Here is a 26,892-nt window from a genome sequence, read left to right on the forward strand (position 1 = left end):
GGTCCCGAAAACACCCCCGGGGACACTATAGTCAAAACTTCCAGAATTTCACCCTGATCTCAAATATTCCCAATCTATCACCAAATAAACATTTCTATTACCCCAAAATTGACCCCGTTATGACAAAACCGCTAATCCATTATATATGACCGTCTCATGTCGAATAGCTCGAATATATCTCCATAATCATTAAATCTCATTCACAAATTACAATATGCACCCAATTTACAAATATGCCCTCAACAGGCCAAATTACCAAAATGCCCTTATAATTATAAATACACCCATATGCATGCATCTATCATCATATAATAATATAATTCACATTAACACGCATATGATCATTAAATATCATAATAAATCAATTATGGCCCTCCCGGCCTCCTAATCAAGGTCCTAAACCTTATTAGGAAATTTGGGGCATTACATTAACCATTCGGCCTCTTTGTGTGTAGCAGCTAGAGCTATAAGCTCTGCTTCCATAGTGGAATGAGATATACAGGTTTGTTTCTTGGAACCCCAAGAAATTGCACCCTCACCAAGTGTAAATACCCAACCAGTTGTGGACAAGTTGTCCCCAAGATTGGATATCCAGCTTGCATCTGTATATCCTTCTAAGATTGAAGGAAATTTGGAGTAGTGAAGGCTTAGTCTATAACGACCCAACTATTCTAGACTTTGGACCATTAATAACTAATATTCATAGATACTAATCTTACGAAAACTTACATACAAAATAGTCGTAACTTTATTAAAAACTGTAAAAAAAAAACAAGATTTAAAATACATAAAATTCCGGTTAGGATATGGGATCCCATTGTTTTGAAAATAATACAAAACATAACTTAAATAAATTGGTTACAAAATTAAGTGCGGAAAATACATAGAAATCATAACTAAAAAAAAAACTTAAACAACTTCATCCTCGAATCGTTCACGCAGTCCACCGACTTCATTCTCCCTCAATACACATTCCCAAGCTGCCAAGAATCTTCCCCCCGCCAAAACTATTTTCCTGCACATATAAAACATAAAGGAACGAGCCTAATGCCCAACAAGGAAAATCTACTACAAGCATGCAACATATACATAAACATAAACATAAACTATAAACTATAAACTATAAACATATGACTATATAAATACATCTATTACAATGGCCATCATACTTCTTGGGACTTGCTAGCTAAGCAATCATATGCCCATAAATTTACGGGGCTAGTTATCTAAACAAGTCATATAAATTTATGGGGCTCGTTATCTAAAAAATCATATGCCCAAGGAATCTACTATTGGGACTTGTTATCTAAAAAAGTTATATATTTGTTATCTAAACAAATTATGTGATTGTTATCTAAACAATTCATATACTAAAACAACTAAAAACATATCATACTTATAACATAAACATATATCAACAACATAAAAACATACAAATCTATCCTATTTTCCTTACCAAAAACCGGGATGTGAGAACAAGGACGGGATTTTGGAACACTCCTAAAAACCATTAATAGAAAGGTGAGTATTCTAAAAGAAAGAGATGAAAAGGAATGAACTAAAAACCACCGAGAATATACTTACCGACAAGAAACCTCAAGTTCAAAGAACTTAGATGCCTAACCAAGAATAGAGAATACTGAGTTAGGATTTGAGTAGAGAAACACTATAAAAACTAATGAAACAATATAGAAAGGAACTAAGAATAGGAATACCTTGAATGCTTCTATGACCAAACTATACCACGAAACTGAAATACACTATAAATCTTACTTCCCAAGTGTTTGATAAGCTTATAATGACAAAGCTTATAACCCCAACCCAAGTGTTTAACACTCCAAAGTAAACCTAGCAGCTTGTAGACTCTGAACTCAATTTGATGAATGAAGAAATGGCTGGGTGCTAGGTCCTATTTATAGAGTTCAAGAATGAAAAGATCTTCATTTAGCTTGAATAAAATAATGGATTTTTAATTGAAAAACATTTGAATAATCATTCAGCATAGGCTAAAGACTCGGTCAAAAAGATTCTGGACTTATCAAGAGGTTAAGGATTAAAATGAGCTCGATTTCAAAATCATTCAAAATTTATGCCCTAGGGCCAATATATCGCCTACCATAGGCGATATATCGCCTAGGCTCATTTACCCGAGGCTCGTCGAAATGGTCGTGCGAAGTTACGTGTTTTTTGTATCCTCGTGTGGCGATATATCGCCCCCTAGAGCTGCGATATATCGGCATACGCTGAAATATTATACACGTAATTACACATTTTCAGCCTAATTTGAATTGAGTAAACAACCTTGACTAAGTCCTTTAACGATTTCAAAGCTGCTGGCAGACTCTAGGATTTTCAAATATTGTTCTTAATAAACTTATTCCTCAAAAATACTTAATTTCTCATTAAACCTACACATGACAAGTGTTACTATCTTATTGGGTCTGTCTAAACCTTATGGTATAATAAATATCATCTTCATAATCAGTCATATTAATCAAACCTTAGGTTATAATTAATATTCTTAAACTATAGGTTAAACTTATAAAATCTACAAGTGTTGTTATGAGTGTCCAACTAAGTCCCAGCTTGAACCAAAATCCACAGTAACGAACATACTACAACTACTACTAGCTATTACTACTACTACTACTACTACTACTACTACTACTACTACTACTACTACTACTATCTAACTAGCTAAGTAAAGTTCTTGGACTCTACATAGTCCTTTGGTTTTCTTGAGATAACCTAGGACTCTTCCAATAGCCTTCCAGTGATCCACACTTGGATTACTTGTAAACCTACTCAGTTTACTTACCGCATATGCTATATCAGGTCTAGTACATTAGGCGGCGTACATAAGACTCTCTATAGCACTAGTGTACCCCAATTGAGCCACCACTCTTCTTTCATTCTTCTCTAGTTTTACACTATGATCGAATGGAGTATTGGCATCTTTAACCTTGAGATTGTTAAATTTGTTCAATACTTTCTCAACATAGTGGGCTTGCCCCAACGCAAAACCCCCCACTATGTTTCTTCACTTTGATACCAAGTATGGTGTCAACTTCTCCAAGATCTTTCATCTTGAATGTCGATGATAGAAACATCTTCATTTCTTCTATCCCTTTCATGTTATCACTTAGAATAAGCATGTAATTCACATATAAGCAAAAAATGATTACATATCCCTTACAAGTTTTGGAATACAAACATTTGTCTCCATTGTTATGTCTAAACCCATTATACATGATGGCTTGATCAAATTTCCCATGCCATTGCTTAGGAGTTTGTTTCAATCCATATAAGGATTTCACAAGTCTACATATTTTATGTTATATTTTGGTAGGACAAACCCCACGGGTTGTTCCATATAGACCTCCTCATTGAGGTCACCATTAAGGAATGTCATTTTGACATCCATTTGATGAACATACAAGTTGTTTATAGAAGCCAAAGCAAACAAAATTCTTATAGAAGTTGTTCTTGCAACAAGCGCATAGGTATCGAAATAATCGATACCCTCTTTTTGCCTAAACCCTTTAGCTACTAATCTAGCTTTAAAGGTTTGAATAGTGTCATCAATGTGGTATTTTCTCCTAAATACCCACTTACACCCAATTGGCTTAGACCCTGGTGGGAGGTCTACCAATTCCCAAGTGTTGTTGGAAAGAGTGGAATCCATCTCATCATTGATGGCTTCTTTCCAAAATGCACTATCTGTTGATTTCATAGCTTCTCTATAAGTCTTAGGATCATCCTCAACAAGAAGTACAATAGGAATTGTCCTAATGACTTCCTCTCTACTTCCTTCTACCATGTAGAAAGAAATTCGTTGAGAATCAATCTCATCCACTACTAGACTTTTCTCCTTTCCAAGTCTTTAACTTCTTCTAAGTTCAATGGGTTGCTTTACATTCCTTTGATAATTCTCCTCTTGAGAATTATTTTTGGATGTAGAAGCTTGTGAATTGTTCTCATATAACAAATTCTCCTTTAGAGAAGTTGAAGCTTGAGAATTGTTGTCACATAACATGTTCTCAAAAAATTCAACTTCTCTAGATTCAATCACAATATTAGACTCTAAGTATAATAGCCTATAAGCTTTACTATTGTTGGCATAACAAAAAAAAGCACACTTTATGACTCTTGAACCTGACTTTGTTCTATTAGGTTCGTTTTTCTTGCAATATGCAAGACACCCCCACACTTTGAAGTACCATATGTTGGGTTTTCTTCCTTTCCATAACTCATATGGAGATATCTCATTTTTCTTCATCGGTATTCGATTAAGAATGTGACAAGCGATTAACAACGCTTCATCCCATAAGTTGAAGTTCAACTTAGAAAACACCAACATAGAATTTATCATCTCTAGACAAGTCTTATTTTTCCTTTCGGCAACACCATTGTGTTGTAGTGTATATGGTGTGGTGCACTCATGAATTATACCATTTTCCTCACAAAATGTATTGAATTCATTAGAGAAGTACTCTCCTCCTCTAACACTTCTTAGCACCTTAATCCTTTTATTAAGTTGATTTTCAACTTCTAATTTATATACTTTAAAAGCATCAATAGTTTTAATTTTATGCTTTAAAAGAAACACATAGGTATATCTTCTAAAATCATCTATAAAAGTAAGAAAATACATTTTACCACCTCTAGTTAAAACACCATTTAATTCACAAAGATCACTATGTATTAAATCTAGTAAATTAGGTTATCTTTCTACACTAGGAAATGATTTCTTAATCATTTTTATCTTAACACATGTTTCACATTTGCCATAATTTTTAATATTGCATACAATCATACCACATTTTACTACTCTTTTCATGATTGAAAAACCTATGTGAGATAGTCTAAGATGCCACAAAAATAAATAATCATACTCAACTATATAGGCAAAATTAACATTTTTATTGATAACATTGAATGTTATATCATTGGTGCACAACTTAACCATACCCTCACAAGAGTACCCCATTCCCAAAAATACATTGCATTTGGTAAGAATAATTGTCTGTGATGCCTTTTATCACTATCTTGTGCGTCCCCTTAATGAGCATATCATCTACATATAGTAAGAGAAAAACTGATGTAGATTGCTCAAGATTTTTGTAGTATAGGCAATGATCAAACTTTGATCTAACAAATCCAATGTCTTGAACATAGGTGTCGAATCTCATATTCCATTGTCATGGTGACTGTTTAAGCCCATACAATGACCTTCTAAGCTTGCACACCATCTATTTGTTGCTTGATTCCACCTGAAAACCAGGTGGTTGATGCATATAAATGTCCTCCTCTACAAAACCATTTAAGAAGGTAGTCTTGACATCAAGCTGTTCTACTTCTAAATTTTGTTGTGCTGCAAGAGATAGCATCAATCTCATAGTCTTATACTTTACCACGGGTGAGAACACTTCATTGAAATCGATTCCTTCAACTTGTGTAAACCCCTTTGCGACAAGCCTTACTTTGAACCTCAAAGGCTCATCTTTACTCAAACCTCCCTTCACCTTGAAAATCCATTTACATGAAATCACTTTCTGACCTTTTGGTTTTGTAACTAAATCCCATGTTCTGTTTTTGATCAATGAATCCATTTCATCCTTCATTGCTTGACTCCATTTAGCCTTGTTCTTCCCTGAAAGAGCCTCTTCAACACTGTTGGGTTCTGGTGTGTCAGTTTGCTGCACTGATGCAAGAGCATAAGCCACCAAGTCAGCTTCAACATATCTTGCTGGAGGTTGTATAACTCTTCTCTCTCGATCTCTTGCCAATTGATACCCAGATAGATCAAGTTGTTGTTCTGTTGCATCTAGCTCAGTTTCAGATTCACTTTGGTCATTCATATCAGTAGTAGCTTGAGTATTTCCTTCAAAGTTTCTCAACTTAACTTCAAACTCAGCCATGTTCCTTTTATTTGTTCCACCTGCATCATTTGAAACACTACCAATCTCGTCTTTCAAGTGAGGAAAATCATGCTCATTAAAGATAACATTTCTTGAAATTATAATTTTAGGCTCACCATTTTGATTAACACAAAGTCTATAACCTTTAGTTCCTATAGGGTAACCAAGAAAAATTCCCTTGACAGATTTAGTGCCTAGTTTATCATTGGACTGGTGTGCATATGCTGCACAACCAAAAACTCTCAAATGTTTCAAGCTGGGGGCTTTTCTATACCACATTTCATATGGAGTTTTCAAATTTATAGATCTATTAGGACTCCTATTTATCAAATAACAAGTAATAGCAAGTACTTCTCCCCAATAAGATTTAGACAACCCTGAACTTACTAGCATACACCTAACCTTATTCAGTAGAGTACGATTCATCCTCTCGGCAACTCCATTCTATTCTGGAGTACTAACTACTGTCCTATGTCTAGTGATACCATACTCATTGCACAACATGTCAAATTTATGGTTTATAAATTCTAAGCCATTATTGGTTCTAAGAGTCTTAATTCTAGAGTTTGTTTGATTTTCCACTTGATTTTTCCATACTTTAAATTTTTCTAGACATTCATCTCTAGTCCTACGTAAATATACCCAAACACATCTAGAATAATCATCTACTATAGATAGAAAGTAATGTTTACCTGAGTGTGTTGGTATTTTGCTAGGCCCCCATAAATCCGAGTGAATTACTCCAAGACTCATTTGGTATTGTGCTTTGCTGCAGTGAATTTAATTTTATGATGCTTTCCAAATACACATGCTTCACAGAAAGGTAATGCACAGATCTTCAACTTGTCTATGCTTCCTTGTTTGTGAATCTCTCTCAGCCCCTACTCACTGATATGTCCCATCTGTTGGTGCCACAAATGCATCTCACTTTCCTGGGTCTTAACAAGAGATGCTTCAACAATTGCTACAGTTTCTCCTTCTAGTACATATAGTCCATTAACTTTCTTCCCTTTCATCACTACTAAAGAGCCACTAGTGATTTTCAAGATGCCATTTGTAGACTTGTAGCTGTGTCCTTCATCTTCCAAAGATCCGAGAGAAATCAAGTTTCTCCTCAATTTTGGTATATGCCTCACGTTTGTCAATACATTGACCTCACCATTAAATTGTTTAAGAGCTACCTTGCCAATGCCATAAACCCCGCAAGAAACATCATTACCCATTAGTACTTTCCCACCATTAATTTCTTTATAATCAGAAAATGATTCTTGATTGGGACACATATGGAATGTGCATCCCGAATCAAGAATCCATTCCCTTGTCATGGCGGTTTCTAAGATGGAGAAAAGTTCTCCTTCTGAGACACGTTCATCTTCTCCTTCTGCTATAGCAGCAGAGTCATTTCGAGACTTCATTCCTTGCTGGTGTTTGTTCTAATTATGAAATTGATTTTAGATGGGTCTTCTCTGGTCCTAGTTTGATCTGGACCCTTGTTGATTTCTTAATAGATTGCAAAATTTCCTGATATGTCCTGCCTTTCCATAGTGGTAACATGTTCTTGAATCCTTTCCTCTTGATTTAGAACGTGAGTGAAATGGTGTATGGCTTCTTGAAGAGCTTCTCTTTGTTGATCTTCCACGAACAAAGTAAGCTTCATCCTTCTTGGATTCTTTCTCCAACTGAAGTTCAAAGTCTTTGGACTTCAATGCTCCAAGAACTCCATCTAGTGAAATGATATCTCTCCCATACTTTATTGCAGCTTTCACTTCTTAGTATGCCATTGGTAATGAGCGCAACAAGATTATTGCTTGGCTTTCCTCATCCACCTTGTGCTCGATATTTTCCAAACCTACAATGATTTCATTGAATTTGTCAATGTTTTCATCTAAAGACATAACAGGATTCATTCTAAAACCATAAAGTCTTTCAAGTAAATTAATTTTGTTAGAAACAGAAGGCTTTAAATATATTTTTTCCATCTCATCCCATAATCCCTTTGTCGTAGTCTCTGATGTCAATTTCCTTCGTACTCCATTTGATAGGTACATGATTATGGTGTAATAGGCCATTTCTTCCATCTTAACTATTTCTTCAGGTTTCTTATCAGCCAGCAACTTCTGATCTCCAAGAATCTTGGCTTTTTTCTGGTGTACCAAAATTCCTTTAAGACTTCCTCCCCACAATGAGAAATCATTTGTACCATCAAATTTCTCAAGCTCGAACTTGGACATGGTTGACATAGTCTTCTAGCTTGTGTTTTGTATCAGTTGTATTGCGGAAGCTCTAGGATCTTGAACTTTCTTCTCCCGTTTTGATCTAAAACCTCGCTCTTATTTTGTTGGAAATGAGGATAAATTTCCAAGTTCAAGAACCTCATATGAATATCGGTAAACCAGAGATGAATCTAAGAGCACAAATCAGTAAGACTAATTATCAAACAATTAGAAAACGAAAAATATGAAAGCATAAATCAACGCAAGTATATATACTGGTTCAGAACAAGATCATTGTGATCTTGAACCTAATCCTGTTTTAGGAATCACTATCTCTTCTTTATTCAATCAACGAAATGAGTACAAGACTTCAATGGAGCTTCTTGGAACAATCTTGGATCAAACTCTCTAAACACTCAATCACACAGGTGTTTTCCTCTCAATCCCTGAGCAAGCACTTTCCCAACAGTTGTGCTTCTCAATACAGTTCTCCAAACCCAACTCTCACAACCTTTCTCAATACTCAATCTTGATTTCCACACTTGAGCTCTCTCTCTCTAATATGGTGTTTCTGCTGTTTCAACTGAACTTTCTCTGTATACTTTCTTGTTCTATTTTTTGTGTCCCTTAACAAGTGAATCCAACAAGTCCTTTTATACACCAAGGACTGAAAGTTAATGAGTTTGTTATGATAGTTGAGAACCAAACAACCCATTAACAGAATTAGTTGAGATTTGGAGAAGCTACTCCCACAAACTACAAAGGAAAACTACGAGCTTGTACCTCCTATTGTGGCTGGTTCTTGATGGTTTCTTCTTCTTTTTCCTTTAGTCCCCAATTCTTTGAGCACAACCAAACCGTTCCACATGAGTACCATACTCAAAATCTAAGAGAAAAACAAAGGCAAAGTTGACACTTACACAAGTTTGTTTTTCGGACCGCTCTTGTACTGAAACTTCCAAGAACAACTCCCCTTTCCTTTGCTTCCTTGATCTACAAGAGATTTAAAGACTCTAAGAACTTGTTCAAGGTTTGTAACTCAATGGAAACCCAAAGAAATAACTCACCTTGCTCCCTTCTTCTCTCTCTTGGTCTCTCTCTAAGATTTTGAATATGGTTTGATGTAAATGAGAGAATGACTCTAATTCCCTCTCTTCCAACCTCTAATAACTTCCCATGACCATTTCAAAAGATTTTTCCCACCAAATGTGTGTGTTTGGCCGAACACTTACGAGAGAAACACAAAAAAAAAAAGCATGTGCTGAAATGTCACATGTAAAGGTACCATATCCCCAGGGACTCAACTTCTCTCTAAAACTTGGTTCTATGCCCAGCTGAAACACTCTTTGCATTTTTATCCAAAATAATGCATTAAAACCATAGTTTAAAAATAATTAAATATAAACTATGGTCTAAGCACCAAATAATGCAACTTTAGTTTAAACTTATGTCTATGATTTTATGTGAGTCCTTTCAACATAAAATCATTATTTTAATCTCATAAAATTCCACTTGAATTATTTATAGACTCTTAGTGAATAAATCACAAAATCATAGTCTAAAATGATTCTATGATTTTATGTGTTTGGACCCACATAAAATCATATACTAAAATTCTTTAAAAATTTCCCAAAATTCTCTTGTGTCCCAATTATAATACTCTAAGATTATTCTAGGGTACTTCTATAACTATTCAACTTAAATCTAGCTAGTAAAATAGATATATCTCAACTTTATATTTATTTTATATCTAAGTCCCAAACTATAGTCTAATGCGATCAACTCGCATTTTTTTAATTAAAATTAATATTCACAAATTATTATTTTAATTATTAATGTAAAAAACTTAAATAAAATTAATTCACAATAAATTTTACATAAAACAAAATAAATAAATAAAATATTCCCGGTTATTACATATGTAGCATTTATATGAAATTGTAAAATAACTCAAATTTAAAGAGAAAACCAAACCAATTCTTGTACATCATATACTTTCAATTGATAAAATTACTAATAATTTGAAAATAATATATTATTTAATTTTTTAATGACATGGATAATTAATGAAATAAATGATAAAAATAACATAAATAATTGAAAAAAAAGTAAGAATACTAATATTTTTTCTCTCTATTTCTTTTATTGAAACAAAAGTTTCTCTTTTTTCGTTCTAAAAATTAGTGTTTGTTTTAAGTATTTTTTTTTCTTTTGACAAATTATTTTAAGTAATATTTACTCTCTACATTGTTTTGTATTATATATGTAATATTTATAATGGAATTCTCTTTATAGAAGCTTTTATAGAATAATTATTCAATACGGGGAATTTTTCTATAGTAGTTTCACTTTAAGTTCTATCGGTAGGGCTCTCAGTATTTATAACCCGTCAACAGTTTTCGGCGCGATTTTTTTTTATGACCATGTATATTGTAGCTATTTAGAGCATACTGTAAATTTTCAGAAAATTCCGAATAGTTTACAGTACCGAAAACTAGGTTCAAACATGCTCTAAATAGTTATAATATATATGATCATAAAAAAAAATCGCGCCGAAAATTGTTCACAAATCGAGAAACACTCAAAGCCCTATCGGTAAGGCTTAAAGTGAAGCCCTATAGAAGAATTGTCCAATATTTATATAGCTCTATTTGTTTTTCATTATTAATTTTGTATATTAAAAAAAACATACCAAAACGACGTAGTTTTGTGATGACTTTATGCTGAGATTCTAGAACCCTGCCCCTTAGCCTCATCTCTCTCTTCCCTTTCCTCTTCTTGCTGCCTCCCAGTTTCTCAGCCGTGAGTCGTAGCCTCTCCGGCTCTCCGCCGCGATTTGTTGCTTCACGTTTTGTTGGGTATGTGTGCTTTTCACTTTTTTTTGTGTTCTTTAAATGTGGTTGTGTAGTATGGCAAAAGTTTGGTTTTTTTCTTCTTTCATTTGTTTCGATTTGTTTTGAACTATTGGGGTTTCTAGGGTATAATTTGGGTATGTGAAGTAGAGGATTATTTCTTTTTGGGTTAGTTCAATTTGGTTCAATTGCTTTGGTTTTTTGTGTTTGTGTTGAGTTGTGAAGATTTAGTTTCTGATTTGACAATAATTTTGTAGAGGGTTTTGGTCGATTGGAGTAGAATTTATTTCAGTTATATGGGTTTGAGGCCTTAAAATCCCTTCTATAGTCTTCAATATTTGATATGAATACATGATGATAAAGAAAGATTTGATAATGGTGGAAGCATGTCTATGAGTTTGGTCTGCCATTTCGTATTGGAATGAAAGAGAATTAAAACAGGTGGCTCCTTTTTTTGAACATTGACAACATTTTTTGAACCTTGTTTGCTTCAATCTCCTTATTGTTAACAAAAAAAAATAAGATTGATTCGGTTTCGGTTTTCTTTTTTTGCTATGAGCTAGTTTGTATTTTTGTACCTCTATTGTTAGTGGTCTTGGATTTTAATGGTTATGATGGTTTGATGTTTATGTTTTTTTTTTATTTGGGATTAATAGTTATGAGATATCGAGATTATTGTAGAATTGTTTAGTTTTGTATCTCTTTCTATTGTGTTTAATACTTGGATTTAGATTACATCTCCGTCAGTCCTTGTCTTGATCTTTTTATATGGAATTAGGATTTTACAGATTTGATTTATGCCTTGATCTATTTTAACACACTTAAATGTAATAATTTGTCATTTATTTTTACAGGAGAAGAAGTGAGAAAGTGGATGAAAAATATTTTGCATGTTCTATTATCTGATTTTATTAACCTTTTGTTACAAGTGTGAATTGAAGATCTCCTGTCTTAAAGTTAAATTCCGAAGTCTAAACCCAGTAACTCCACTCGCTCACCTTTTCTGATACATCTTTCCATCAATTTCCCAAGACAATCCTTCGCCACAAAACAAAGAAAAGAAAAATGTTAGCCGCTAAAACGCTAGTAAAAGTCCCACAAAATCTCTCGTTTCTTTCATCGGATTCAAAATCCCTCAAATTCCGAAACTCCAAAAGCCCTAATTTGGCCTATCCATCTTCCCCAAAGTCTATTCGTCAAAAACCAATCGCTGCCACTCTCTCTGTCGCAAACTCAGTCCAACAACATGGAAACTCAGCCACCCCAGGTCAGCTTCGAGTAGATATTCTCTCCGAGTCGCTCCCCTTCATCCAAAAATTTAGGGGCAAGACCATCGTTGTCAAGTACGGTGGTGCTGCCATGAAATCGGAGTCACTCCAGGCCTCGGTCGTCAACGACCTTGTCCTATTGTCGTGTGTGGGACTCCGGCCTGTCCTGGTCCACGGCGGTGGGCCTGAGATCAACCTCTGGCTCAAACGGCTCAACATTGAGGTCAACTTCCATGATGGCCTTCGAGTCACCGACGATAAGACAATGGAGATAGTTTCTATGGTCTTGGCTGGAAAAGTGAACAAGAATCTAGTCTCTCTGATCAACCAGGCTGGGGTCAAGGCCATTGGGCTTTGCGGCACTGATGGGCGGGTTGTCACGGCTAGGCCTGCTGCCAACGCGGCTAAATTGGGATTTGTTGGGGAGGTGGCCCGGGTTGACCCGACCATACTCTGGTCTATTGTCAACGACGGTCACATTCCAGTGATTGCCTCAGTGGCTGCTGATGAGTTCGGGCAGCAGTACAATATCAATGCTGACACGGTGGCTGGAGAATTGGCAGCGGCATTGGGTGCTGAGAAGCTGATTTTGTTGACCGACGTGGCTGGAATTCTAGAAGACCGGAACGATCCAAGTAGCTTAGTGAAGGAGGTTGACATAAGAAAGGTGAAGAAGATGATGGAAGAGGGGAAGATTGGTGGTGGAATGATTCCGAAGGTGAATTGCTGCGTCCGGTCCCTGGCACAGGGAGTCCGGACGGCGAGTATCATTGATGGCAGAGTGCCACACTCGCTGCTGCTCGAGATTTTAACTGATGAAGGGGCTGGTACAATGATCACCGGGTAATGATGCAAAATTTTGTTGAGAATGGTTTAGTAATGATTCAGAAGAAAAAGAAAAGGAAGAAGAGTTTGAGTAGGCTGACTAAAAATTATGCAAACTCTCTTCTGGTTTGGGTGAAATTTTGTTAGAGCAATGATATGTGCACACCAATGTTTTGGTATTACATTTCTACCTTCTATCTCTAAAACTCTGATTCAAGATTTTGGTAACTTTGATATGTTCTTAGCATTGTCTTTTTTCTTTGTTATAGGCAGTGTGTGTAGGTATAAAAACTGAAAACTCGCTCACGTCTACTTAATAACAACAATATCATTTTATTTTAATTAAAATGTTTTTTTTTTGTAATATTTCACAAGGATAGAATAACAAATTTATGAAATAAAATACCAGCAGCACCACCAATAGTTTTTTTTGTTCAGAAATTGAAAATACGTCAGTCACATAATAAAAAAGAGATTACTTACAATTCTCATCTCTTACAACTCCAACAAATAGCATAAACTAAAAGAATTACAAACAAATTGAAGCCATTAATATGAATGTATCTACACACTTTCTATACACTATATATATACAAAATAAAAACACAATTATTAACATAACATATTAATACATTTTTAACATGTCATTACAAGATTATTAATATATATATATTTATAGAATAATACACAGTTTTATTGAATGAACGTAAGTAGCTTTATTTGAGGGAAAAAGACTCAAGGAAAGAACAAACAAAACAAAACTCAAGGAATGGGCTGCTAATCAGCCACCAAGGCTGCTTCGGCCTCTAACAGATCTCCATTCTCCCAAAAAATGCAGAAACTTTCAAAAAATAAAGCTAATTTTGCAAATTGTTGTTGAGAAACAGAACTTCTTTTTTTTTTTTTCTTTTTCTAATGAGAAGTTGTTGGTGTAGAAGTAATAAATCATCCGCCACTAACACTTCTAACTGAAATAGCCAATGTATGAAATTGAATTTAAGAAACTAATGACAACACTAAATGAAAACTTCAATATTAACCATGAAACAACAACAGACCATAACAATTGAATGGACATAATTAAATGTCTATCCTTAATAATTATATTTCACACCACCATATATACATATATAAATGTACCAATAGCAGCAAGGCTCCTAACATTTTATAAGGATCATCAATATAGAAGTTGTCAAAATGGGGTCTAATAAAATTAATTTGATTGTGTGCTTGATTATTATTCTCATGATCTCATCATCATCATCAACCATAGCCAATGCTCGCCTTATTGCCACTACTGAGAAATTAGAAGAAAAGAAACAAGGGAATGAGAATGGTGGAGCTGCCACTTCTACTGCTTCTTGCTCATGGTGGTGGTGGTCAAATTGTATCCCCCCTCCTTTTCTTTCTACTGCCACTTCTGGAGAGTAATTATAATGTTACAATACTAACACACACACATATATATTGTTATTATATGACTTTTGTAACAATAATACTATATATGTTCTATTGTATAAACTAATGCGTGTGTTTGGAACTACCTTTATAATTATTAGACTGTGTAATTATATACCCTAGTAATTACACTATAATATAAAATACAAGGTGTATTTAAATGTCAAATAATAATTACTTATGAATTTTTATTTTCATGTTTGGCAAAATAATTAGTAATTACACTAAAAATTAATATTATGTTATAAATATTATTTAAAATTGATATTACTTGTTAATTACACAGTGTAACTAGTACTTGTTAATTATACCGTGTAATTACACTCAATTCTTATTGGGGCTATAAGAATTAAAGAATGTATTTGAGACCCTTAATTACTACCAATTACAAAATTATTGTGTAATTATATGGTCAGATAAACATGCAAAATCGAATAATTGTTCCAAATTATACTCAATTCCAATTACATGATAACTTTCCAAGCGCATCTTAAAACATGTTGATCACCAATTTCTAGTGGTCTCTCATTTAATCTATTCTAAAAGTTTCATTTGGAATTAATAATTAGGTACAAGACTGTACATTGATGGTAACAATTAATTGTCCTCTTGTATTGAATACAAAGAGATAAAGATGATATATTTGGAGCATTATTATAATTGGCCAATTTGATCAAACTTAAATTTGTATCCAAAATGCAACAGCAACATTGGCAAGTTTAAGCATTTTTCCTTTCAACAAAGGTTTGGTGACATCAATTGAAGCCCTGATTTTCTCATATATGTATATATTTGGAGCATTAATATATGTATGAATCAGCAGAACAAAATAAATAGAGAAAGCGTTGCATTCTCTACAAACCATAATATAAGTCTGTCTCGCATGGGTTGTTATATTATTTATATAATATGATATTTACATTAAATAATGTGATAATGTGTGTCACATATTGTAACATATAAAATGAGAGTTACATTTTTTGGACAATAGGATTATTCAAATATGTAACATATTTGGAGTTACAAATCCAGTCACAAGTTTGTAACCCCAAAATATTACCCAATAATGTGTAGATTTGATGTCACACATTTTGATTTGAATTTTTCAAAACCATAAGTGATATGGCTGTTGAAGACATGATTTTAACCCCCATAATATGTTTGGAAGTTACAAAGTCATATGGGAAGAGTATAGAACCGTTTGGAAAATTGCACAAAATAATGTGCTGAAATTGGGCTTTGCCGCAACCACAAGTGTTCCTAGCCGCGGCCTGGGGAACAGAGACTCATGGTCGCGGCTAGGAATAGCTCTAGTCACGGCCAATGAAGCTGACAGCTAAACCCAATTTTCTTTTCCATTTTGAACGGTTCTAACAACTCATGTAACTCCCAAAAAACTCATTTTTAATTCCATAAACATCCAATTAAATATTGGTAACATCCATGGGGGTTGGTGAAATTTGAAATATAAAGGGTGTCTCAAAACTCTATAAATAGGAGTCTATTGCTCACTTGTAAGACACACCATTTCCTATCCACTAGAGCACTTGGCTAGAAAATCACCTAAATGTTTGTTTATTCCAGACAGATATTTCCATTTGAGAGAATCCCTTAGTACTTGAGATAGGGAGAAATAAGCTTTTGGAGAAAAGTTGTAAACCTTGTTCAAGTTGGTGATCCCCAATGCTCTTCACTTTGGTTGTGTGAGTGAGAGTGTTTGTTTTTTTGTTATTGTTCTTCTTTTCTACTATTGTTTTTCATCTTCTTCTCTTTATTTTCCTATTTACACTTTTGCTTGTATCTTTTGCTTTTAGAGTTGTAATCTCATCTACATCTTTTCTGTACTACTTCTAGTTTATTTGTATCATTTTGTTATAGAATTGTATTTTCTATTTACTCTCTTCGTCTAAATCTTTCTATATTTACATGTATTTTTTGCAATAGAGTTGTAACTTATTTAATCAATCACTTTGTCTTTTGTATTATTTTGTTTAGAGTTGTAAGAGTCTTACTTTTTTCATTGATGCAATATATATATATATATATCATCAACCTTCAAGATGAAAGATCTTGGTGAAGTTGATACCATACTTGGTATCAAAGTGAAGAAAAATAGTGGGGGTTTTGTATTGGGGCAAGCCCACTATGTTGAGAAAGTATTGAACAAATTTAACCATCTCAAGGTTAAAGATGTCAATACTCCATTCGACCATAGTGTAAAACTAGAAAAGAATGAAGGAAGAGCGATGACTCAATTGGAGTATGCAAGTGCTATAGAGAGTCTTATGTACGCCACTCAGTGTACTAGACCTAATATAGATTTTGCGGTAAATAAAATTAGTAGGTTTACAAGTAATCCAAGTGTGGATCATTGGAAGGCTATTGGAAGAGTTCTAGGTTATCTTAAGGAAACCAAATGACTAAGCATTCACTACTCCAAATTTCCTTCAATCTTAGAAGGATATATGGATGGAAGCTGGATATCAAATCTAGGGGATAATTTATCCACCACTGGTTGGGTATTTACACTTGGTGGGGGTACAATTTCTTGAGGTTCCAAGAAATAAACTTGTATATCTCACTCCACTATGGAAGCAGAGTTCATAACTCTAGCTGCTAATGGCAAAGAGGCCGAATGGTTAAGGGATCTTTTGATGGAGATACCCCTAATCAAAGAGAATGTCTTCACTATATCGATATATTGTGATAGACAAGCAACACTGGCTAGAGCATACAACGGAGTGTAAAATGGGAAGTCTAGACACATTAGTCTAAGAATGGATATGTAAGAGAATTGATTCAAAGAGGAGTCATCTCAATATCCTATGTGAGTTCAAGTGAAAACTTGGCGGATCCTTTTACTAAGCCACTAACGAGAGATTTAGTGGCTACCTCTTCTCGAGGGATGGAACTTAAACTCCCTAAAGAGATTCACAATTGATGGTAATTGTAACGCCCTGGTTACCCCAGAACAGTTACGGTGGACCAGAAATTTGACTCACTACTTGAGTCCTTTGGTCGAAAACGTGTTCTAAGTGTAATTAACAGGTTAAGGTATTAAACCAATAAAAAAGGAAATGGATAATTTCATTACAAACTGCTCTACAGAGCTAATCAAAACATTTATAAGTCGCTTTCAGTACAAAATGGTCATTACTGTTTTAAATTTACAATCCCGCCGACCTCAGCGGCAAAAATAGGGTAAACCCCCTAGTTCCTCTGAGAACTCCTTGGCCGTGGTGGTCAAGCGGCCGCATATGTACACATCACCACCTAAGCTCTCCACTCAAGGCTAGGTGAGCTTTTCTTTCCCTTTACCTGCACCACATAGCACCCATGAGCCAAAGCCCAGCAAGAAAACATAACACTATTCAAAAACATTATCAAATGATTATCATTATAATCACACTGAGCATAAAGCTTTCAAACAAGTGAGTGAACACCACATGAGGTCCTGATAAACCATACTGAGTGACTGACAAGCAAGTCACTAATTCAAATGGAAGAGTGGCTACTAGGTAAGCCACTAGCCTTCAACAGGTTCTGGTAAACCATACTGAGTGACTGACAAACATGTCACTGTTTCAAGTGGGAGAGTGGCTGCTAGGTAAGCCACTAGCCTCCAAGTGCTTATTTCATTCATCGACCCTCGGGGTCGATCTGGCATTAATGCTCTTTGAGTCATTAAATGCTGATAGTCGATTAGATCTAATCTTTATTGGCTTGCGTTAACACGCTAAGGCCGTTCTGACTAATAAGTCAGTGCAACGTGACCAGTGCTCAGTACCACTGCCGAACCTGACTAATAAGTCACAGCTTCACAGTTGATACTAGCACCTTTGCCAAATCTGACTAATAAGTCAGTACCATGCACAAGTGAGCAACATATGCTAAGTATTCCATAATCAATTCATGTCCATATTCATTCAACCACATGCCTCATGAATAACCATGCATGTCACGTGTGGGGTGCAGTTTTCTTACCTCTGGTTCGAGCTAGAACGAATAAAAGAACGACCCCTAAGAACGATCAACCTTTTGGTCTTTTAGCGGTTACCTGGTCATAACCAAATATGGGATTCCATCAATAAAATGAATAATAAAAGGTTCCCAAACCAAAACCTAACCTCCGAGATATCAAACACTACTCAACCGGGTAGTAGGTTCAACCCCAAGGCCTTAGGCTTGAATCCCCAAGCTAAAAACACTAATCTGACCAAAATTGCCCTGATGGGCCGCGGCTCACCAGAGCCATGTCGCGGCTCACCCTCCTGAAAGAGGCGTTTCCACCTCTGAAGCCAACTTAGGCTGCGACACACCCTAGCCAGGCCGCGGCTCATTACGCATTTCAGCCTAAAACCAGCAACGCACCAGCAAACCGCCCCTACGTTTCCCTTGGAACCAGCCCCTCAAACCAATCCAAAATACCAACCTAACACCCAATTTAACCTCTAAACATCACCTATAACTCACCCTCATCAAAACCAAAGTAAAACATCAACCTAACCCCCTTTGATTCCAACTAACCACCAAGTGATTACAAGCTAAAAACTTAAAACTAAAACAGAGTATAACCAGAAAGTTATGGCTGAAACTCACCTCAAATTCGAAATCAAACCCTAGTCAATGGCTGAACCAAGTCTACACCCTCCACCCTTGAATTTCCTAGCTTGAAACCCCACCTTGAGCTCAAAACTCCAAAGAAGAAAATGGAGGAAATGGATGTACGGGAAGGAGAAGACAACTCTGTTTTTAACTTTGTTTCTACAACCATCTAAACTTCACATATATCCAATCCAAATGACTAAAATACCCCTAGGTCTTTTAAAGCTTCTAAAACCACTTCAAGGGTAAAATTGGCACTTTCCACTAATCTCGTTAATCATAATTAACGCTTCTCAATTCCCGCTAATCTCAATATTCTCAAACTTCAATAATTCACATCCCGTTACCCTTTAATGCCTAGTAACATTCTAATCATTAAAACACCTCGAGCCCCGAGCTTAAGCCTGTTATGACCAAACCGATATTAAATTCACCATGATCATCTCATGCCGAATGGCTCGAACAAACCCACATCATAATGTGGTCTCAAAATATATCATCGTCATGCGTACAAATAAACAATTTACCCTCAACGGGCCAAATTACCATCACACCCCAGTAATTAGAAATATGGACTCACATGCATGCATTTCACATCATATTATAATATAATCAACATATACATGAATTTTATCAATTAATAACATAATTAAGCAAGTATGGCCCTCCCGGCCTACTATTCACGCAGTTAAACACAACGGAGAATTTGGGGCGTTACAGTAATCTATCTTAATACTAGTTACTTAACTAGTATTAGGTTCAAGAGGTAATAACAATTCAATCAAGTGAATATTTGTTGTACTCAAAACAGTCCTATTTGAGATACGAGTACTTGTGAAGTTACCACTTTGAGGGTTAAAACCGAGAGGTTTTTTTAATAGAACTCAATCTTGAGAAGACAAGAATTATATGGTAACAAAATACTGAAAGAGTTCTACCTATATGGACCTAGGGGTGGTGCCGCCTCTCATGAGAATTGGGAGTATTCTCAAGAACGTCCATGAATAGAAAGTGCACATGACCATTAACGGTGCAAAGCGAGACAAAGAGGTCTCAAGTGAACATAACAAAGGTGTGTGACTGGTTTGTTATTATGGAAAGTTGGTTCAATGCCTAGTGTTTACCGAGATTTTTGGAAACTACACTAACGAATATTTGCTGAGACTAATGATACGGAATTCAGAAGATTAAGACAGGATTTTTACGTGGTTGAGGCATTAATAAGCCTTAGTCCACGAGTCAGTTGTATTAGAGCTTGGAAAGTCTTTTACAATGGAGTTTTTTCTCTATATTTTGACAGAGTCCCTGTATATAAATCGAAAAAAGATCCTTTTTTCAGTGCTCTATCGCCTGTATTTTATAGGCTCATAGGAACACTGGATCTAGGCCGGGTATGACTCGAGTCCAACAAAGATGTGGATACTCTTGGCTTCCCTGGCAGAAACCCAATATAAAAGATAAAACATACATAGGTTCAAGACTAATTAAGGCCCACTAGGGCGGCCCAAGAACTATATTTCGCCCGACAAAACAATGCTTTTGGTCTGGGCACTTTGAGTTACGAGGCAGATTCAGGGGACAAAGCCAGTCAGATCACTTGGCAGTGCAGGTCTGAATCGGTGGCGTGCAATCCTGAGGTGGACTTTTCCGCAGGTGAAAGTGGGGACAACTCCCACGCGTCGTGGGGCGGCTTCAGGGTCATGGATGCTTTTCTTTGCCAACCGGGAGGACCTGATCCGGGTCCATTTACCTCTCTCCCTCTTCGTTTACCACTATCTCGGACCATTTACTAGGCTCCGGGATCGTTTTACGTATATGTCAACTGTAATCCCAACTGTCTATACGTCTCCTGGACGACTGTCCTGGATCGCCATCTCGGACACCCTCTGGATCCGGAATCACACTTGGACCGTGACCCTTTGTTACTCCTGTGTCAAGTGGGCTTGAGCTGGGCCCATATCCGAACGCCCATACCTTGGGCCTGGACCATAGTCCCGGGCCCACGACAGGAAATGGGGATAACATTTACCCCCCAAGCCTTCGCCTGGGCCCGCCAAGTGGAGGCTTTCCTTGATCCCGGACAATCCACGATTGCCTCCCCAGTTCCTGCTTGGAATCGTGGGTCCATGACAAGGGACAGTGAAGCCGGCCGCATATTGGGCTAGGACCATTTACTAGTGTCCGGGTACGTTTACCTAAGTCCCGCTTCTTGGTAGGGGGACACGTGTCACCAAGCGACTGCTGCATGGATGGATCTTGACCTCAAAAGGTCACCTAACAACCTCAAGGGTCGCTAAGCCTAGGCTAGTGCGTCAGCACAGACTCCGAAGCGTCCCATCCGCACGAGGGTCCTTCATTAATACTTCTGGGTTGATGTGGACCGTAGGATGGGGCGACCTTTGGCATCCGCCCCTCCTGGGCCGTTAGATCTGAGATGGCGAGGATCCAGCCTGAGAAGGCTCATAAATGCCCCTGCACGATTCTGGACCGTTCGATGGGGAGATACCTATCCGTTGGATCGGAGGCCAGAATCTGGGCCTTTATAAATACCCCACAGACACTCATTTGACATTTTTACACTCTCGAGCCATTTCAAGAACTGATAAGCTTTGCCTAAGCTTTGCATGTTCGATATCTCCGACGACATCCACCATCGTCTGCTAACTCTACGTCGTCGTCTATTTCCAACAGCCCAGCGTCTGCCCATCCGCCTGAGAGCACGTCCTGGGTCTATCATATCGATGAGTTACTGAACTGGCTCCACCAGTTCAAGAATGAATTTCTGGCGTTCTTACCGTTAAACCACCACCATTCTCTACGGCCAATAACTCACAGTAAGTCCTTCTGACCTTCTTGATGAATATACGAACTTAGGCTGTTCTTTTAATTCGTATGCTTAGGCTGCTAGAATCTAATTACACTTAGGAACTGTTAGGAAAGCCGCTTGGTTCGGGTTGCTCCAGGTCCGGATGCTTCTCGGACAGATGGTGGAGCCTTAGTAGCCCCTTTTCAGTTCCCGATCTGGGTTTCGTGGTTCCTTGGTGATCCTGGACCCGATCCGGAGGGGACTCCAAGCAGTCCTTAGGAGAACCCCCCCATACCTTAACCGAATTTCTTGGGTTTAGGTACTGACTACTTGGCTTTCTTTCTTTGTTCCCAGATCATCAACTATGGCAATGGGCGTCACCCTTCACTCCGAGGAAGAAGTCAACAGGGCCCCTATCGTCATCTCCGGGTCCCGGACCCCCAAGGGCAACAGATGGGAGATAGACGTGGTGACCAACCTGTTCTGGAACTACCGGATGATGTACATCCTAGAGAAGCGCCTGGGCATAGAGTCCACTCTTGGACTCTTCCACAACCACATGGCAAGTATCGAGGAGCGGGTGCACACGTTCGTAGGAGGGTTCGAGGCCTGGAGCGCTGGCCACATCAGCGCGGGAGCCACACTCCCGCTCCACGATTACTTCGTGCGGTTCCTGACGTATGTGGGGATTGCTCTGTTCCAGCTCCTGCCACAAGCATACCGGCTACTCGCGGGATGGTGAGTGTTCTGCATCACTAAGGAGATCGCAGAGCCGACCCCTGTGGAAATCTTGTATTTCTACAAGATGGAGCCGCAGGTCAATGCCAAGGACATGACCTTGGACGGCTTCTAAAGACTGAAGTCGCGAGGTAGCTATCCCGCTCCCACCAGCTCCTAGAAGCATCCCCTGGACGTCCGTCATTACTGGTTTATGATGCGCGGGTTCCTCGTGGAGAAGAACCCCACGCTGCTGCTGGATTTCCATCGAGTGGGTAAGTGCTTCCCCGAACCTTGTCCCCTTTTTGTTTAATTTTTTCTTTCTTTTTCTTCATTTCTCATTATCCTCCTTCGGGTGGCAGGACCTTTTTCTCAAACTTTCCTCACCCCGTTCATCATGGAATGGAGGAAGTTCTACGGCGGGCTGAGCGCGGAGGACCTGGACGTAGGAGGCTACGTCACCATGGACAACCTCCGACTGGTCAGGATGCTCACGGCCACCCAAACTATTGTCATCCCGAACCTTCGGGGCATCCAGTGCGAGAAGAACGTCGCCATCCGGGAGCAACTGGCCTTGGACCACATTGCAGAAGTGGAGAAGGCGGCGCGAGCTGACGCGGCCAAGCGAAAGAGGGACCAGGTCCAGACGGAGGCTGCCACTTCGGAGGAGCTGGAGGAGCTCTTCGAGGACGCCCTACCGAACACGGGGACTCCCGGGGCTAGTGTATCGGGGCGAGGTAACTCCCTTTTAATCTTGACTTATGCTCCCCAAGTTGGGGACTTAGCTAAGGATAGGCTAGTACTCCGAGGCCCCACGTTCGGGGCTGACGGGGAAATGATACCTTCGTCTCCTGTCCCCGTAGGCTCAGAGGTTCTTATGTTCTTATCCAGGTTCCTTCAGTACGGGAATTTCCTGAACCCGGACGACATGGGGGATCGAGTCCATTCCTTCACTTTAGAGGAGTTAAGTCGCGCCCAGGGCATAGATGAGGGTTCGTCCCGGGTCATTATTAGTTTTGATGTTGATTTTTTTTTTTTGGTTTTCCATACTAATTCTCTTTTCTGTGCTTTTGCAAGAGACTCCGGCATGTCTACCCCCGCAAGCGAAACGAGGCAGCTCCTTAAGGACAGAGCAGCCAGGAAAGCTGCCAGAAAGGTAAACGAGGTGACAGGCCCGGACCCAAGCCTCAATAAGGAAGCTTCCGGGGGGGAACTTCGACCCGGCAGGGGAGCCCTTGCCGTGGTCCCCATTCAAGCTGTGGACCCGGCTGTAGTCTCCGGCTCCGCCCAACACCCGGTAATTGACTTGGAGACAGGTGCAGTGGCCAACCAAAGTTTTGGGAAAAGGGGCCTAGACGCTGGCGCTAAGGAGGCCAACGCCGCGAAGAAGAGGCCTCGGACGAGGCGGGCTAGCTTGGCCGACGAGTCGCATGGCGAGAGTCGACTCGCCGCGAAAAAGATTCCCGCACCGCTGGTTCTCCCCGTACGTCCGACACTACTCGAGGAGGGGGAGGCCGTTGTGCGGGATGAGCAGTCCCGGCTGATTAATCGGACCTGGGAGAATGGTCGGGGTTGGAGAGACAAAACCTACAAGGCCCTGATGATCCGCCGTCAGGTTGAATTCGCGGAGCGTCCGGCGGCGTTCAACGTGTTGGAAAAAGCTTATACAGGATCTTTATTTATTTTCATGTATATCTAATATTAAACAAATTAATACGAGACAGCCTAAAACATGTTTCTAAAATTGAATTCAAAGAGAAACAAAAAATAGAATACTTACAGTATACGCAGTGGAATTAAAGAGTCATTCCTTCAGTTTCTCTAACTCTTGTATCCTCTCTGTCGCAGAGTATTATCAAGAAACTGAACCGATCTTCTATTTTCTTTATGATCTTCCAAAGTATCCTTAGAACCACCTAGACTAGTGTGGGTAATTCTCAACACATGAGATAGATATAGAGAGAAATAGAGAAAATAACAAAGTGGCTTAGAGAGAATATAAAACTATCAAAAAATTTTACTTGTGACTTATCTATCGTCCCTGAAATCTTCTCTCTAAGCACTCATTTTATAGACTCAATTAGGCCATTTAATTTAATTAAAAAATCAATAAAATAACAGCCATTTTGAAGCCCTAGGTCAAAATTATCATGGGCTATAGGCCCATGAAATTTCTCATTTGATTATAAGCCCATTGGACTTAAAATCAAGGCCTGTATTATTTTCTATTGATTTAATTAATTAAATAATTATTTAAATCCTTTATCAAATTAATTATTTATTATTTGAACCTTGATTTAAATTTATTTATTAATTTATATACAAATTTATTTTAATTAATAAATCTGCCATAATTTCTCTTTTCTTCTCAAAATTACACAACTCTGTGAAACTATCCAAAATTGATCTGGTCAACTTTGATAATTCTAATTGATAATTAAATCAATTAATTGAGACTACCTAGATGATTTTATCCAAGGTACAATGGGGACCATGGGCCTATGAAATTAAGCACCAATAAGTTATCATAAATCTAACAAATAAATTTACTAACTTATTAATTCCTCGTGACTCCACTATAGACTTGGAATTGCACTCTTGAATTCATAGAACACTCTATAACAAATATAGATACGCTATTAATTATCCATTGTTACAACCATAATTGTCACTCAATCCTCTATAGACGGTCTACAATGAGATAGGACTAAAATATCATTTTACCCTTCATTGTATTTTATCCTTAAAACACTTAGTTCCTTGTAAATGATATTTCAGTAAACTAATTTAATTACTGAAATGAGATCTCTATCATTTAACACCTTGAACCAAACTAAAAGGAAACCATCATTTCACTTCTTCATCAGAAGCTATAGATGTTCATATATATGATTAACACTCCCACTCAATTGTACTAATGAGTTCCCAAGATGTAAGTATGGGCTAGTCCGTAGAGTAAGCTGGTAACGAACAAGTCAAAGAACTCAAATAATACAATCAGTTAGAATACTAACCACTCAGAATTGAGATTGAATTGACATATGGTCAACTATATGATATGACTAGAATAGATAATAACGGTATGTTTACTTATCTTATCAACTGTCAATATCGGTCCTGTCCGATGTAACATATACATCTGATCTTATCTACTTTGCTAATGTTCTGGAAAGAACATAACACTGTAATGTGTAAGTAGATCATATCGTAGATTGGAAAGTCAGTGTAAATCCAGCGCACTGACTAATCTTAGGACTAACTTATTTTGAACATATAATCATATTTATATTCCACTGTGATTACGTCACTATAAATAAGATTAGCTATATGCTCGGGATTTAATAGAAGTTTATATTAAACAAATAATCATGAAAATAAAACATGTGAGCAAAGTGATTGACCAAGTCAAAAAATGATTTCTATTCTTTTATTGATAATAAAATGAGATTACAAAGAATTTGGGTTTTAATTAGGGCATAAAACCCCAACACAGCGCCCCTTAGCTGATCGTGGATCGGCCAGCTGCCGAGATGGGCTTCCGCCCTAAGCTTGGGCAGGACACGACCCCCCTGGCGGCGGACCTGTTGGACCAGGTGGGGAACACCATGTCCAACCTCCAACTCAAACGGTACGCCACCATAGCCAATCCGGACGTGCTGTTTATCTCTCAGGCACTTCGCTACCAGGCCACCGCGGTAAGTTTTACTTGTCTTTTTCTTCTCTCTTCTTATTTGTTAATAAGGATTTCTCCTAAATTTTCTTTGCTCCAGGTTGATCTGCTGTCCCATCGGAGTGCCGATCTGGTGGCCGAGCTGGCCATGAAGATTGAGACGACCAAGTTGGAGCTGGAGGCGGCCGTGAACCAGAGGGAGGCCGCCAAGGAGGCTCTTGCCAGGGGGACGGCCCAGGCTCGGGTGGATCATGAGGATTTCGACTGCATCAAGGCCGGACTTGAAGAGGCCTTGTCCCTGAAGGGAAATGAGGTCGATGAGAGGGCAACCCTTCTGGAAGTGGCCGCGGCTCAGTCTGTCCGGGACAAGGAGGAGATCCAGACCTTGACGGCACGGGTCCGCGAACTAGACGATTCTCTCCGCGAGGAGAAGGCGGTGCGCGAAGAGGCCCACCGTGAGAAGGAGGAGGCAGACGGCATGCTGGAGGTCACCTTCGAGGAGGCCATTTACATGGCTTGGCACAAGGACAAAAGCATGAACCTCCTGGTCTTCCCCG

At 38.1% G+C, this 26,892-nt stretch overlaps 1 protein-coding gene across 1 annotated transcript; it reads left to right on the forward strand.

The window, feature by feature from the left end:
• Nucleotides 1-10,826: 10,826 nt before the first annotated feature.
• On the forward strand, nt 10,827-13,331 carry LOC133802607 (acetylglutamate kinase, chloroplastic). Its single transcript, XM_062240954.1, has 2 exons — nt 10,827-10,992; nt 11,841-13,331. The coding sequence occupies exon 2, from the start codon at nt 12,052-12,054 to the stop codon at nt 13,099-13,101; it is 1,050 nt and encodes a 349-aa protein (XP_062096938.1). The 5' UTR covers nt 10,827-10,992; nt 11,841-12,051; the 3' UTR covers nt 13,102-13,331.
• The last annotated feature ends 13,561 nt before the right edge of the window (nt 13,332-26,892 follow it).

This window comes from Humulus lupulus, chromosome 9 (genome assembly GCF_963169125.1).
Source record: "Humulus lupulus chromosome 9, drHumLupu1.1, whole genome shotgun sequence".
Lineage (NCBI taxonomy): Eukaryota > Viridiplantae > Streptophyta > Magnoliopsida > Rosales > Cannabaceae > Humulus > Humulus lupulus.

What these genes read in the sequence shown, in the direction of transcription:
- LOC133802607 (XM_062240954.1), top strand. Translation starts at nt 12,052, where the DNA reads ATGTTAGCCGCTAAAACGCTAGTAAAAGTCCCACAAAATCTCTCGTTT.